The 12214-nt window shown below is 55.7% G+C and overlaps 3 protein-coding genes across 4 annotated transcripts in view; 1 reads left to right on the plus strand and 2 right to left on the minus strand.

Annotated features, from left to right (window-relative positions):
- The window catches only part of ACY1 (aminoacylase 1), a 5998-nt gene extending 5516 nt beyond the window's left edge, over positions 1 to 482 (minus strand). Inside the window, exon 1 of the mRNA XM_012720550.1 lies at positions 305 to 482. The gene's annotated coding sequence lies outside the window, so the exon portion shown is untranslated. The remainder of the gene's footprint in view (positions 1 to 304) is intronic.
- A 779-nt stretch (positions 483 to 1261) lies between these two features.
- Positions 1262 to 5945, minus strand: ABHD14A (abhydrolase domain containing 14A). The gene is made up of 5 exons (XM_004676102.2): positions 5793 to 5945; positions 3395 to 3606; positions 3114 to 3229; positions 1786 to 2021; positions 1262 to 1613 (listed from the first exon to the last, which is right to left on the minus strand). Exons 1-5 carry the CDS (start codon positions 5865 to 5867, stop codon positions 1431 to 1433), a joined length of 822 nt encoding a protein of 273 aa, XP_004676159.1. The 5' UTR covers positions 5868 to 5945; the 3' UTR covers positions 1262 to 1430.
- Positions 5946 to 6943: 998 nt separating this feature from the next.
- ABHD14B (abhydrolase domain containing 14B) lies at positions 6944 to 11245 on the plus strand. Of its 2 annotated transcripts, none has more exons than XM_004676103.2 (4): positions 6944 to 7021; positions 8201 to 8436; positions 9623 to 9864; positions 10210 to 11245. In XM_004676103.2, exons 2-4 carry the CDS (start codon positions 8226 to 8228, stop codon positions 10387 to 10389), a joined length of 633 nt encoding a protein of 210 aa, XP_004676160.1. In that variant the 5' UTR covers positions 6944 to 7021; positions 8201 to 8225; the 3' UTR covers positions 10390 to 11245. The 2 variants fall into 2 exon arrangements, with proteins under 2 accessions (XP_004676160.1, XP_012590492.1); XM_012735038.1 differs by having other exon boundaries at positions 6945 to 7021; positions 8218 to 8436.
- Positions 11246 to 12214: the final 969 nt, after the last annotated feature.

Below are 12214 nucleotides of genomic sequence, written 5' to 3' on the forward strand. Positions count from 1 at the left end.
GGCCCCGCCCCCTATGAGAGGCCCCGCCCCTGTGGGAGGCCCCGCCCCCTATGGGCTGCACCTGGCGTGCGCCGGGAAAGATGAGGGCGGGCTCTTGGCGAAAAATCGTGCAGCCCCCAAGCTCTCTGGGTGAAGGGCTGCAAAATCCTGCAGAGCCAGGCCCTGCCTGATCCCCCACTTCCTCCTAAGAGTCTCCTACTTCTCCCTTTTCAGGACTTAGCACCTCACGAAGGTCCTCCCTGATTCTTCACCCCCTAGTTATTATCTGTCGCCCCGACTGTGAGCTCTAGGTTGGTTCATGTACCTGCAGAATTCTGTTCCTGGCAAGGTGCAGAGTGGATGCCCGGACTACGTGCCACCGTGTGGGCAAATCTGTATAGTAGTGGGGATGACAGTGTCACATACAATACCAGTGTGAGATGGTGGAAGCTATGACAGCTTCTGTGACAGGATGCAGTCATAACACTAGATGACAGCGTGAGAGGCGGGGAAACAAAGCGAAAGCATTGAGGCAGCACACTCTTGGCTAGCCCTGTGCCAGGTCCCCAGATTGGGGGGATAAAGAGACACAGATGTCCCACTGGCCACCCACAGGCTGCCCACTTCTGTGCCCAGCTGCCCTTTGTACTCCTAGCCAGTTCCGCCCTCTGTTCTAGGAGCTGAGTCAGCTTGAGGAGGGGCAGGGGATAAAGAGTTCGACCTCTGGCCCCAAAGGAGGCTGCTGGGAGGGGAGAGATTACCTGAGCCCTCTGGGGCTTAAGCCTGGGCTGCTGGCCCACAAAGTACCCAGGGGCAAGCAGGCTATGGCTCAGTAACCAGGCTATGTTAATTGTTAAGTCAGGCCCCCCACCGTACACTACACATCCTGCTCCTTTTGGCCACAGATCAACATTCCTCTCAGCTCAGACTTGGATGTCCCGTCAATCCTGGGGGTCATACAGCAGCAGTAACACACGCCCCACCCCTCCCACCCAACACCCAGCCTTGTGTGGCCAAGTTCTCCACATAGCCAGAATCATTCAATCCTCAAACTGCCTTCTGAGCTGGGTGTTACCATCACATTCATTTTATAGAAGAGAAAAATGGAGGCAGAGTTGTGAGGGCAGCCAGTTAGGAAGCAGCCCGTGTTCTTAGTTTCTCTTTGGCCTGGAGAGACTAAGAGCACGTCTTCCAGCTCCCAGCCTCCAGGTTGTCACAGACTTGCCTTCTACTCTTTGCCCACCTGCAACAACACCAGGAAACAGGACCCCCTCACTCCCCAGACCTGACAAAAATGCTTTTTATTTTCCCTGTGAGATGAAACGAGAAGGCAGGGCTCTCTCGTCTCTGCCTTCCAACCCAAGGGCTGCCTCCCTGGGTGGGGATGTGGGGCGGACTGGTTCAGACCCTCCAAACTCAGGCCAAGACTGGGACCTGGACAGTGGGTGAGCTCAAGGCAGGTGGTCAAGGAAGGTAAGGAGGACGAGATGGAAGTCATGAGGCTTGTGGATGTAGCAGGCGTGACCCGCATCACGCAGCTTCACCACAGTGTGGTTGGGCAGGTGACGCAGATACCGCATGGACTCCATAGCAAGAATGCGGTCCAGTTCGCCATACAGGATGAGAGTCGGGGTCTGCAGGGCAAGGTAAGGAGCTGTGATCCTGGGACCCATGGTGACCAGCCCTCTAGTCACCTCCTTAGGAAATCTTCCCCAAACACCCCGTCTCTCTATCCAAAGTCCTCTCGCCCCATGACTCAAGCCAGGGATAGGAAGCCAGGATCGTCTGAGAGCCTCCTATTGGTACCTTAATGGCCCAGAATTGTTCTTGGCTGTAGTTGTGAGTGTAGACAGGTGCAATGGGCACGAATCCATGCAGCTGGTGGTGGCCTCGAATCAGGAAGGGCAGGGCATAGTGGCCACTCAGCGAGGGGCTCACCAGCACGGCATTCTGTACCTCCAGGTCCCGCAGCGCTTGCTCCAGGAGCGCCACTCTTCCTGCCTCTGTGCTTGCTTCCTTTGAGGGAGCTGAGTTCCCAAAACCTGGGAACAGAAGGCACCAGCTGAGGAAGGCTGGGGAGCTCAGGACTTCCTGCCCATCACAGTGGGCGAAGGAGGTGGGGAGCAGTGAGTGGCATATGCTACCCCAAACTTCCCAGGAGCTATTTTTTTGTAACATGGTTGGTCTACTAGAAAAACATATTTTATTCATTATACCGGAAAACAAACAAACCTGACAATACCCATTGTTGGGGAAGATACAGGGAAATTAAGACTGTCATATATGACTGATGTGAGGATAAAACCATATAGCATTTTGGGATGGTAAGGTAATATTTGCAACACTTTTAAAATGTGTTGAAATAATTTGTTGGATCCAACAACTGCCCAAGGTCAAATAAGCACACCCAAAGATGCTTGAGCTATACCCCGTATGCATTTCAACTGATACTGAAAACTACAAATTAACCGACATATCCACCAGTAGAGGAGCAGCCAGGTAAAATCTGTCCATCCCCCTGATGGACGCACTGCAGGAGTTAAGGATCCAGAGGGAGGGTCATGCAACTGGCACGATCCATGAGACATGGTAGAGAGGGAGAAAACCAAGTTGCAGATCAAGTCTTTAAGCAGGCAGGGCACTAGTCATGTTTATAACCCTTACACAATCTTGCACATTGCTTTATCTCTGATAGAAATACCTAGAAGAGGGCCTGACTCCCCCAAACTACTGAGGTGAACAGGAGGGAAACGTGGCATGAGCCTCTGAGAGCAACACTGTTTTTATTTTGTTGTTTTAGTGACAAGAATGGTAGCATAAATCATTTGTGTAGATAAAAAACCAAAAGCTACATAGTTTGTCATGAAAAGTACAGTCCGATGCATGCAGTTGTTCATGACGTGAGTCATGTTTCTCTTTGCTTTGTGTAGGCAACAATCCATACTGTTAATTTTCAAGGTAGAAAAAGACAAAACCCCACAGACCTTTTTGTGTCACCGACTGGTATGTGACCTTCTGCTGCTTGTCCAGCAGTGGAGTCCAGATGCCCCCCAGCCACACCTTGGGGTTTTCCTACCCCTCTAATTCCTCCCTCTAGGAGGCTGCCTCCCAGACCCCGAGATGGGGGCTCTCACCTGGGAGGTCAAGGGCCACAGCCCGGTAGCCCCTCTGTGCCAGCAGCTGCAGTGTGCCCAGCCGCTCCCATGTGTAGGAGTTAAAGGCCTTTCCGTGAAGCAGCACAACTTGCACCCTGTGGACAGAAAGGGAGCCATTTGTCCTAGGGGCCTGGGGGCAGCCCACTCTTTTTTCTTCCTGGGCTTCTCCCACTGCCTTCCCAGGTCTTGAGCACTCCTGCATTGACCTGGGATTCCACACAGGGATTCCCCTTAGATTTTGTCCCTTTAATAGCACTTACCTGCGTGTCCGGTGGAGGGGGAGCACCTCACGGTAAAACATCGGGGAGTTGCCAGGGGTGAGACCAGCCAGGGTTGTGACATTGGAGTCTCCCCAGGGCCAGGAGGTCTGCTCAGGAGGGCCTGGAATTCCCACGTACAGTAGCAGCATGAGCAGCAGGCCCACACCTAGCAGGGCGATCTGAAACCGATTCATGGAGGTCTTTACCACAGTCTGAAGGAAAGGAGAGGGAGAACAGGCTGGCACTGAGCTCCCACATGGAGTCCTGGGCCCCATCCCAAACCCACCTGGAAGCTCCAGCTCTTGCTCTTTCTCTGCTCTGAGTAAGGGTCCAACAACTCCATGGGCCTGGGAAATGGCTCAGAAACCCGATAGCCTGAGGAGCATCTGAGATGTACCCGTAGCCCGGCTCAGTGACCACCATGCTCCCGTGCCCAAAAAATGCCACTTCTTGAGTGCTATTATAGTCATGTGCTTGGCCTTTCCAAGCCAACTTTCACATACAAGGGCTCACAAATACACACGAGAACAATGGGAAGATATCCTTATAGATCTTTTATGCTTAAGAAAACTGAGATTCAGTGAAATGAATCCTCCTGTCCAAAAAGCAGAGTAATGAGTGTGGAAATGGATTTAAAACCAGGGCTGGGTTCCTAACTACCAAGCCAGGCTTGTTTTTACCAAGGAGGAAACCATGGGGTTGGGAAGTGGCAGGTAACCTAGAGCCCTACGTATGGACAGAGTAGTGAGGGCTTCAAAGGTGAAAGACCATGAGTGAAGTGATGTCCAACCGAGGGCATGAAAATGGTTGTTTTTATACACTTCATAAAGTAATGCTGAAGTCAGCATGCATTTTACAGTTGATGGGAATATTTAATGCTCTACTGCAACTGATATTCAGCAGCAGGAGGGCTGAGTGATGGAGGAAATGCTGAGGCATGAGAGGATCTGGGGCCAGAGAGGAGCACAGCACACTGAAATGGAAAGCACAGCATGAGGGCTAGAAAGGTGACTCCTACCGGTCCCCCACCTACCCCAAACTTCATGCCAAATGGCCCACTTAGACTTCTCCAATCTGAGTCTTCCACCAGCCCAGAAGCCAGACTTCAGGACCCAGGGCCTAGACAGAACAGTAATCCCTGCCTTTGAGAACGGTCTTGGCCACTTCCTGGCAGTGTAGCTTTAGTTTGTCAATAAAATGGGGGGCGGGGGGGGGGGGAGGAGATAACCTCCCGGCTGCCCTCCCAAGCCTTACATTGAATTTGACCAGGGGTTGTTCTGTCATCATTTCATCACTTCTAGGTTGAGCCTGACTGCTTTGTTCCAGATTCTACTGAACACATCTTTATTGAGTGCCAACTGGCCCCTGAAAGGAGTTAGGAACTGGGGACTAATCTGGAGCCCCACCGACCTCTCCAGCTAGCTCTGGGGATATTTCCAGACAGGCCCTGGGGCCAGGTGGTGAGTGGAGGAAGAGTGTGTTTCCTCCAGTCTTTCTGACCAGGAACAGCTTCAGATTACGTGGTGTTAGCCTAGGTCCCTACCCAAGTAGACTGCTTTGGCTTTGCGGGACCTCTACTAGCCCTGGGCCTGAGAAGTCCTGGGGAGAAGAGGAGGGGTGGGACCTCAGCCGCTGCACTGGCAATTCAGGCAGCTGGCTTCCAAGACAAACTTAGAGGGCAGGCAGCCAGCAGTCTTGTCCACACCACAGGATGGGTGAGGGGAGCTGTGTCTCCATGAGGTCCCTGGCATACTGGCTGACCATGAGACACACACGCACACAAATATTAAGTCTTGCCCTCACTTTGCTTTTGCATAAGCTATCCCTTGCATGCAAACCTCCTTGTACACACACTGGCCTATGCCAATCAATCACTTGAAATAGCACCCTGAATATCACAAGCACAGCCAGACGTTAGGAAGGCAGATTGACAGACCCACTCACTCTCAAAATCAAATACAGAACCTCAAATCTCAAGCACACAGTGATACTCACAACCTTAAAGCTACACACACACACGCACACACACACAAGAAACATGCAAAGGTAGGCAAACGGACACACAGAGAAACCCTCAGACACACCCCACACAGAGACACACACCCTCAGAAACACACAGAAATACACAGTGGGGAGACAAAAGTAGGTAGGTCTACGGACACCAGCCCCCCCCCCCAAACATAAGAACACAGAAAGAGACACACATCTTGGTGTGACATGCCGACCACAACAAGATCACAAGCAAACTCTTGTGGACACACAACACGTGAACACATGCACACTCTGCCCAGTTCCTGCCCCTCCCACAAGACTGTGCCCGAGGGCGTTGGGACACCGGGCGGAGCAAGGGTGGCCCGCCCCTGGGCACCCTGCCCGGTTTACTCCGCGGGGCACTCACCGGGCCGGCCGTGCTGGCCCCCGCGGGGCGGGCCCGGCCCCAGCGGAACCAGCAGCCAAACAGCGCCGCCACCATGACGCTGCCTCCGAGGCTCCGCAGGCTGCCACCCGCACGGGGATGGGGACAGCGCCGCCACGGAGACGCGCTTGCGCAGTCCGCAGTCGCATGCCGGTCGCCTTGGCTCCCGGGTGGAGGGGGCTGGAAAGGGGAAGAGGGGGGCGGCGCCCTAAAGCACACAGGCCCGCCCCCTCGTCCAGATTTTCCGGATTGTTCTCGGCCTGGGAACGACTAGGAGAGGGACTTGGCGACTTCATCTACTCTCAAGTTCGCTCGAGGTGCAATGGGGTTGAGGACAAGGTTCATCACATAGCGTTGTCTTCGTGACTTAAGACGTGCCAAGCCTTAGAACAACCTGGCGTGATACCGAGCAGTGTCAACACCGATATCGTTACACAGGGGCCCCAGGTCTCCCTCCGCCTAGCCACTTCCCTGACCATAGCCGTCAGTGCCTAGCATCGAGCTTTAGGGCAGAGCTCAGGGTGGCCTCAGGCTCCTTCCCGTCTCTTTATGGCACCTATAAGTCTGGTCTGCCCCTAAGCTCAGAGATCTGCAAGACCATCGGGGGCCTGCCACAGGGAGGCAGCTTGGAGCGCGCCTGACTGGCTCTTTCTTCCCAGCCAGCGAGGTGAGCAACGCGACATCCTCTCTACAGACAAGAAGATAGGCTCGCAGGTGCTAGAGAAACGATCAAGGCCAACTGGCTGATCAGTGGCCGAACCTTGAGCATGTCGCACCTCAACCATAAGCCAGATGCTCAGCTCTGCCTGTGCACTCAGCCTGGGATGAGAGAGTGGGAGGAGGGTGCAGGGAACAGAAGGGGTGCAGCCCCAGAGGAACCCCTCTCCTCAAGCTGCATTATGTGCAGGCAGGGCAGGTTGCTGAAAGCCTCGGGACCGCACCCAGCCTAGTGCGGGGGAGGTGGGGGGGCACCAGGGCGCGAGGGGTTTGGGGAGCCTGAGAATGCTGTGACAGGATGGGTCTAGCAAAACAGAGCGACTCGGCGACGCCTGGCGGTCACAAGAGGGAGCCACGGAGCACGGGCCCGCCTCCCTTCCCTCCCAACCCTGCCTCCACTCCGCCACAGCCCAGAGTTCTGAGACCCGTCCCGGGTTCCCGCCACAGTCAGCACTCAACTGCCTCCTATCTCGCGAGCCCACGCAGCTCCCCAGGTACCGGCCCTGCGCCCCGACCCTCTCTCTCTCTAGCCAAAGCCAAACCCCACCTGCTCCAATTCTCTCGCCTTCCCATTTCGTTCCCCAGGTTCCCTCCTTCGCCTTATCCCCACCCGGGCTCCCCGCGCCCTACTCGGCTCTGAGCCTGAGAGGCTCAGAGCTCAGCTCCATGGTCGGGTCGGAGCCAGGCGTGGCGCGCGGGCGATCGCTCCCGCACCGCGGCGTCAAAGTGTGGGCCCCAGCGACACGACCCGAGCACCCCGCGTGCTTACTTTGCCCGCCTGAACTCCACAGCCTTTCTCTGCTCTGCATTCGGGTTTCAGCCACCGGAAAATGGGCTTTTTCCTCCAATCCCGAGTCCTTCCGGGCTGAGGTGCCATCCCAGGACCTGCCTTGAAGAGGATGGGGTTGATACGCAAAATAGCTACTTACTGTCGACTGAGCATTTACTGTTTACTGAGTGGTCGGCCGCGAGTGTTTTACACGCGTGGCTTCATTTAATCCTATCAACCACCTGTGAGTTCAGTGCTATTGTATTTCCCCAGTTGTTGAAAAGGATGTTAACAAGGAGAACAACAATCATAGAGGGAGCCCCATGAATTGGCTTCTTAACAAAAGCAGGTGCCTCACTTGTAAACTCCTTTTTCTTCTAAACGCATTAATCTTTTTAAAGATTTATTTATGTATGCATACAGAACTGGGGTGCGGCCAGTGGTGCAGGGGCCATGAGAGGATTCACCAGAGACAGAGTGGGGAGCAGAACAGGCAGATCTACTGAAAGACACTGTTGAGGGGAGCAGCTGGCAGGTCAGGAGAGGTCTGCCGCACTATGAATCACCTCCCTGCCTGGGGATCGAATAGGTGGGCACTGAAATGGTTGAGACTAGCTTGCAGTGCTGTGCTTTATCCAGTTGCACCACCAGGGAGGGCGTAAACTCATTAATTTTTGAGATAAACTTTACTTAATCATGTTTGGTTGAGGTTCAAGGTCACACATTTAAGTGAGAGGCAGAAAGCAGAAACAGCAGCTATGTCTACCTCACTCCAAAGCCTGTTCTAGTATTCCGGAAGCCTCCTGGAGGCCTCCTCACTGCTCCCTCCCACCCCTGGCGGCCTTCCTGCTCTACCTGGACAGGGTGTACTGTGATTCTTCATCAGCCGGGCCTTGAACCACAGGTACTTCACCCATACAGCAGCAGGTATGGCGGCCGTGGAGCAGCAGGAGGGCACCATCCAGGTCCAAGGCCAGAATCTCTTCTTCCGAGAGGCTCGGCCAGGCGGTGGACAGGCCGCCCGCTTCTCCGTGCTGCTGCTACACGGCATCCGCTTCTCCTCCGAGACGTGGCAGACCCTGGGCACACTGCAGAAGCTTGCCCAGGCTGGCTACCGGGCTGTGGCCATTGACCTGCCAGGTAATTCCAGGGCACACTTCTGGTCAGGGGTCAGGGGCCTCCCTGGAATCCCAGGGCTGGGCCCTGAGCTTGCCAGGGCCGGTGGATACTGCAAGGGTTTTTAAGCCTCTCTAGTCTTGATCTGGACCAAGGTGGACCCTGCACTGCCCAGCTGCTTCTAACAGGGGCAGTGGCTCATGGCCCATCTGTAATGAGACATAACCATGATCATTTTGGGGGGGGCTGGCCCTAGTGAGAATGGAATGAGATTACCCATGTGAGTATGTGACCAGTACCTGATACCTAATAATTGCTCTGTCAGTTGTAAGCTTTTTGAAAGCGCCACAACTACACTCTCTGTTGGAAACCCAATGGAGTGAGACTGAATCTCCTGACACCTTTGGGTGCAGGGTAGGGCCCGTGGTCGGCTAAGCCCAAGTCATGATCCCTCCCTCAAAGCCCTCAGCTGGGTTCTGGAGGTGGGGCAGCCCCCAGACTGCCAATCAGAACCTGGGACAGCAGTGCCAAGTATGGAAGGGACTGCACTGCTGACCTGCTCCCCTCATTGGCCCTGGTGCCCATGATTTCAGTGCCTAAGGGCGGGCCTCCAGGTCAGCACAGGATTGGTTCTCACAGTGGGTTGGACTAAAGATCTTGAGCTAATCTGGCTGGGGAAGGCGGGGACTCACTAATTGGAGGGGGAGGTATGTGTGCAGAGCCTGTCTCTCAGTTACTGTCCTCAGGACACCCACCCCACACCAACCCTGGCACTGCTGCTTCTTAAATAGTTAACTCCATTGTCACAACAATCTTCACGGGCAGGCTCTTTTGTTATCTTCTTTTAGCAGATGAGGAAATTGAGCTGCTGTGAGAGGGTTGAGGGAGCACATACTATATATCTACTTATGTGACCAAGGTCAAACAGAGAATAAATGGAGAATGGAGCTGGGCCCCAGCATGTCAGACTTCAGAGCCTGCTTCTGGTCAGGACACTGCATGGCAGGAGAAATGGGCACAAGCCTCATGCTTGCCACAGACTTGAGAGCTGTAGGCTGTTTTAAGAATAAAGTCAGACATACTGGGCATGTTGCAGGAAACTGACATAGTGAGATTGACCTAGGAGGGCTTCCTCAAGGAAGGAATCCTTTCTCCCAGGTTTTCCTACTCACTTGTGCCTGTTTCGTCTCTCCAACCTGAACCCTTGCAGGTCTGGGGCGCTCTAAGGAAGCAACTGCACCTGCCCCTATAGGAGAGCTAGCCCCCAGCAGCTTCCTGGAGGCTGTGGTGGACGCCCTGGATCTGGGTCCTCCGGTTGTGATCAGCCCGTCCCTGAGTGGCATGTACTCCCTGCCCTTCCTCATCAAGCCTGGCTCCCGGCTCCGGGGCTATGTGCCAGTGGCCCCCATCTGCACTGACAAAATCAGTGCTGCTGACTACGCCAGCGTGAAGGTACCTGTGGGGGGGGGGGCGCTGAGATGCTCCTGTCAGGCAGACAAGGGCCCATCCTGAGGCCTCTCCTTATCTAAGGGTGAGGTCCCCAGGGGGTGGTTTCTGGGAGGAGCTGAAGCGCCACATTCCTCCCTTTTGGTTTACTTAGCAGCCAGTCCCTGCTGAGGCACTAATCCATGCTCCTGTCTCTTAGGAGCTGGGCTGCTCCCCACAGGCAGCTTGTCTCCTCATTTGGTGGACCCCAGACCGCAACTAGAGAGGAGGGGAGGGCTGCAGTTGGCCTCCGGGAGGCTGGGGATGGTGTGGTAGGCAGGCCCCTGATGCCGCCTTCTTTTTCTTTCCCAGACCTCTGCTTTTATTGTGTATGGAGACCAGGACTCCATGGGCCACACCAGCTTTGAGCACCTGAAGCAGCTGCCCAACCACCGGGTGTTGGTCATGGAGGGGGCGAGTCACCCCTGTTATCTTGACAAACCCCAGGAGTGGCACACAGGGTTGCTGGATTTCCTGCAGGGGCTGGCATGAGGGCTCCCCTCCCTCCTCTTCCCCTGTGTCTTCCCTTCCCTCCTGCCTGGGTTCCTGCTCATCATACATACACAGCAGGTGTGTCTGTGTTCTTGGGGGTGGGGAGGGGACTATTGTCTCTTCTTCCTCTTTCTCTTTCAGTGACAAAATGAGAAGGTGAAATCAAGACAAAAAACTTCAGGAATCAAGGGACGTAATCTGGTGGAGGGTAATCCATTAGACAACTTGTCTTACAGCTTTCCTGTTCCTGGCACCCTTCCTCTGTGGGCCCATTCTCCCCCTACCTTCCACCCCCTTTGGCTGCCCTGCAGGGCAGGCACAGCCTCTACCTGGGCCTCTTAGACCACAGATACATGCAGGACCACATTCATGCTTTACACATTTGGGGTCTGTGTCCCCAAACGTGACCTTTCACAGGGGAGCAGACACAGAGGTCTATGCCGCTCTGGACTGACATGCAGGATCGTCTCACACTGCATTTCATGCACGTATACACATGTGCCTCATACAAGCACATACACAGGCATATGTGCCTTTCCAAACATGCGGCACCCTCACTCTCTGGGAAGGTGGGGACCCCATACACCATCCCTTGCAGGGCACCCTCTTCCAGGGGGTGGGTGTGGCCAGCCCTGAACTCAGTTCACAAACAGATTGTAACTGGTCCCAAACCAGAACTGTCCCCCTCGAAGGGGAGGCACCCCCCTGGTCTCTCAGATCTCCCTAATACCCACCCACCCCCTTCCTGGGCACTACACCTCCCCAGGGTCTTTCCAGCCAAACTTGTCTCCAGCTCTGAGGTTAGAGGGGGTTAGGGAGCCAGAGTGGAGGTCGTGAAATAAAGTGATGCAATTAGACCCAGCAGGCTCTAGCCTTCTCTAGAGCGCCGCCCCTCCCCCACCCCCTTGGGACCGCCATTGCGCGCCCCTCCCCCACCCTGGCAGGACCAGATGGTCCCCCTGCCCTTTGTCCACCAGGCCAGATGGAGGGGAAGGGAAACTGGATTCCATTCCCCACCCCCACACTCCCAGGTGCCCAGAGATTCAGCTGGGGGACGTGGGGGGGGGCGCGGTGCGGTGGACATCCGTGGGGCCGGGCTGAGCCGATTAGGGAGCGGGGAGGATAGATTTGCTCCCCAGTGGGAGGGGAGGGGGTACACTGGGAGAAAGAGCCTTGGGAAGTGCATAACTCCTTCCCCTCCTTCACCTGTGCCCTAGTAGAGTACTCAAGAGCGTCGTGGCCCGTGCGACCCTGGCCCCACAAAGAATCCTGGGGAATTGTAACAGGGTGGTCTCCATGAAGGGGTGCCCCTCTCACTGCCCTGTAACAGAATCACGGGGCGGGCGCTCTGGGCTCACGCTGCTCTCAGGCCTCTCCTCCAGCTGCCCCCGCAACCTGTCCTAAGGTGGACGAGGGCCGGGCCTTTCGGAAGCTGTGGGTGTGAAACTGGAGGCTTTGGTGGGGCCCCGCTGCGGGAGCTGAAGGCGCAAAAGCAGCGAGCGCCGGGAATGCGGCCCGGCAGAGGGTTGAAGCCCTTGCTCCGAGGCTCCCCTTACTGGAACGGGGGGGAGCGGTGCAGAGCGGGGCTGGTGGCGGGCGGAGACCGAAATGGGGGTGCAGGGGACTCGGCAGAGGCACGGGACCGGTGGCCCGGGCCGGAAGAATTGGCAGATGGAGAGTGGAGGGGCTCGGAGTCGGACGCAGCGCGGGCGAAGTAGGGAGGCTCGCGGCTGGGCTCGCGCTTCGGGCCGGAACCCCCGACTCGCCCCCTACTCAACAGGAGCTGGGGGAGCTGCTAGGGGAGGGTCGTCCCAGCTCTCCCGGA

This window comes from Condylura cristata, unplaced genomic scaffold (assembly GCF_000260355.1).
Source record: "Condylura cristata isolate star-nosed mole 26May11 unplaced genomic scaffold, ConCri1.0 scaffold00004, whole genome shotgun sequence".
In the NCBI taxonomy this organism is placed as follows: domain Eukaryota; kingdom Metazoa; phylum Chordata; class Mammalia; order Eulipotyphla; family Talpidae; genus Condylura; species Condylura cristata.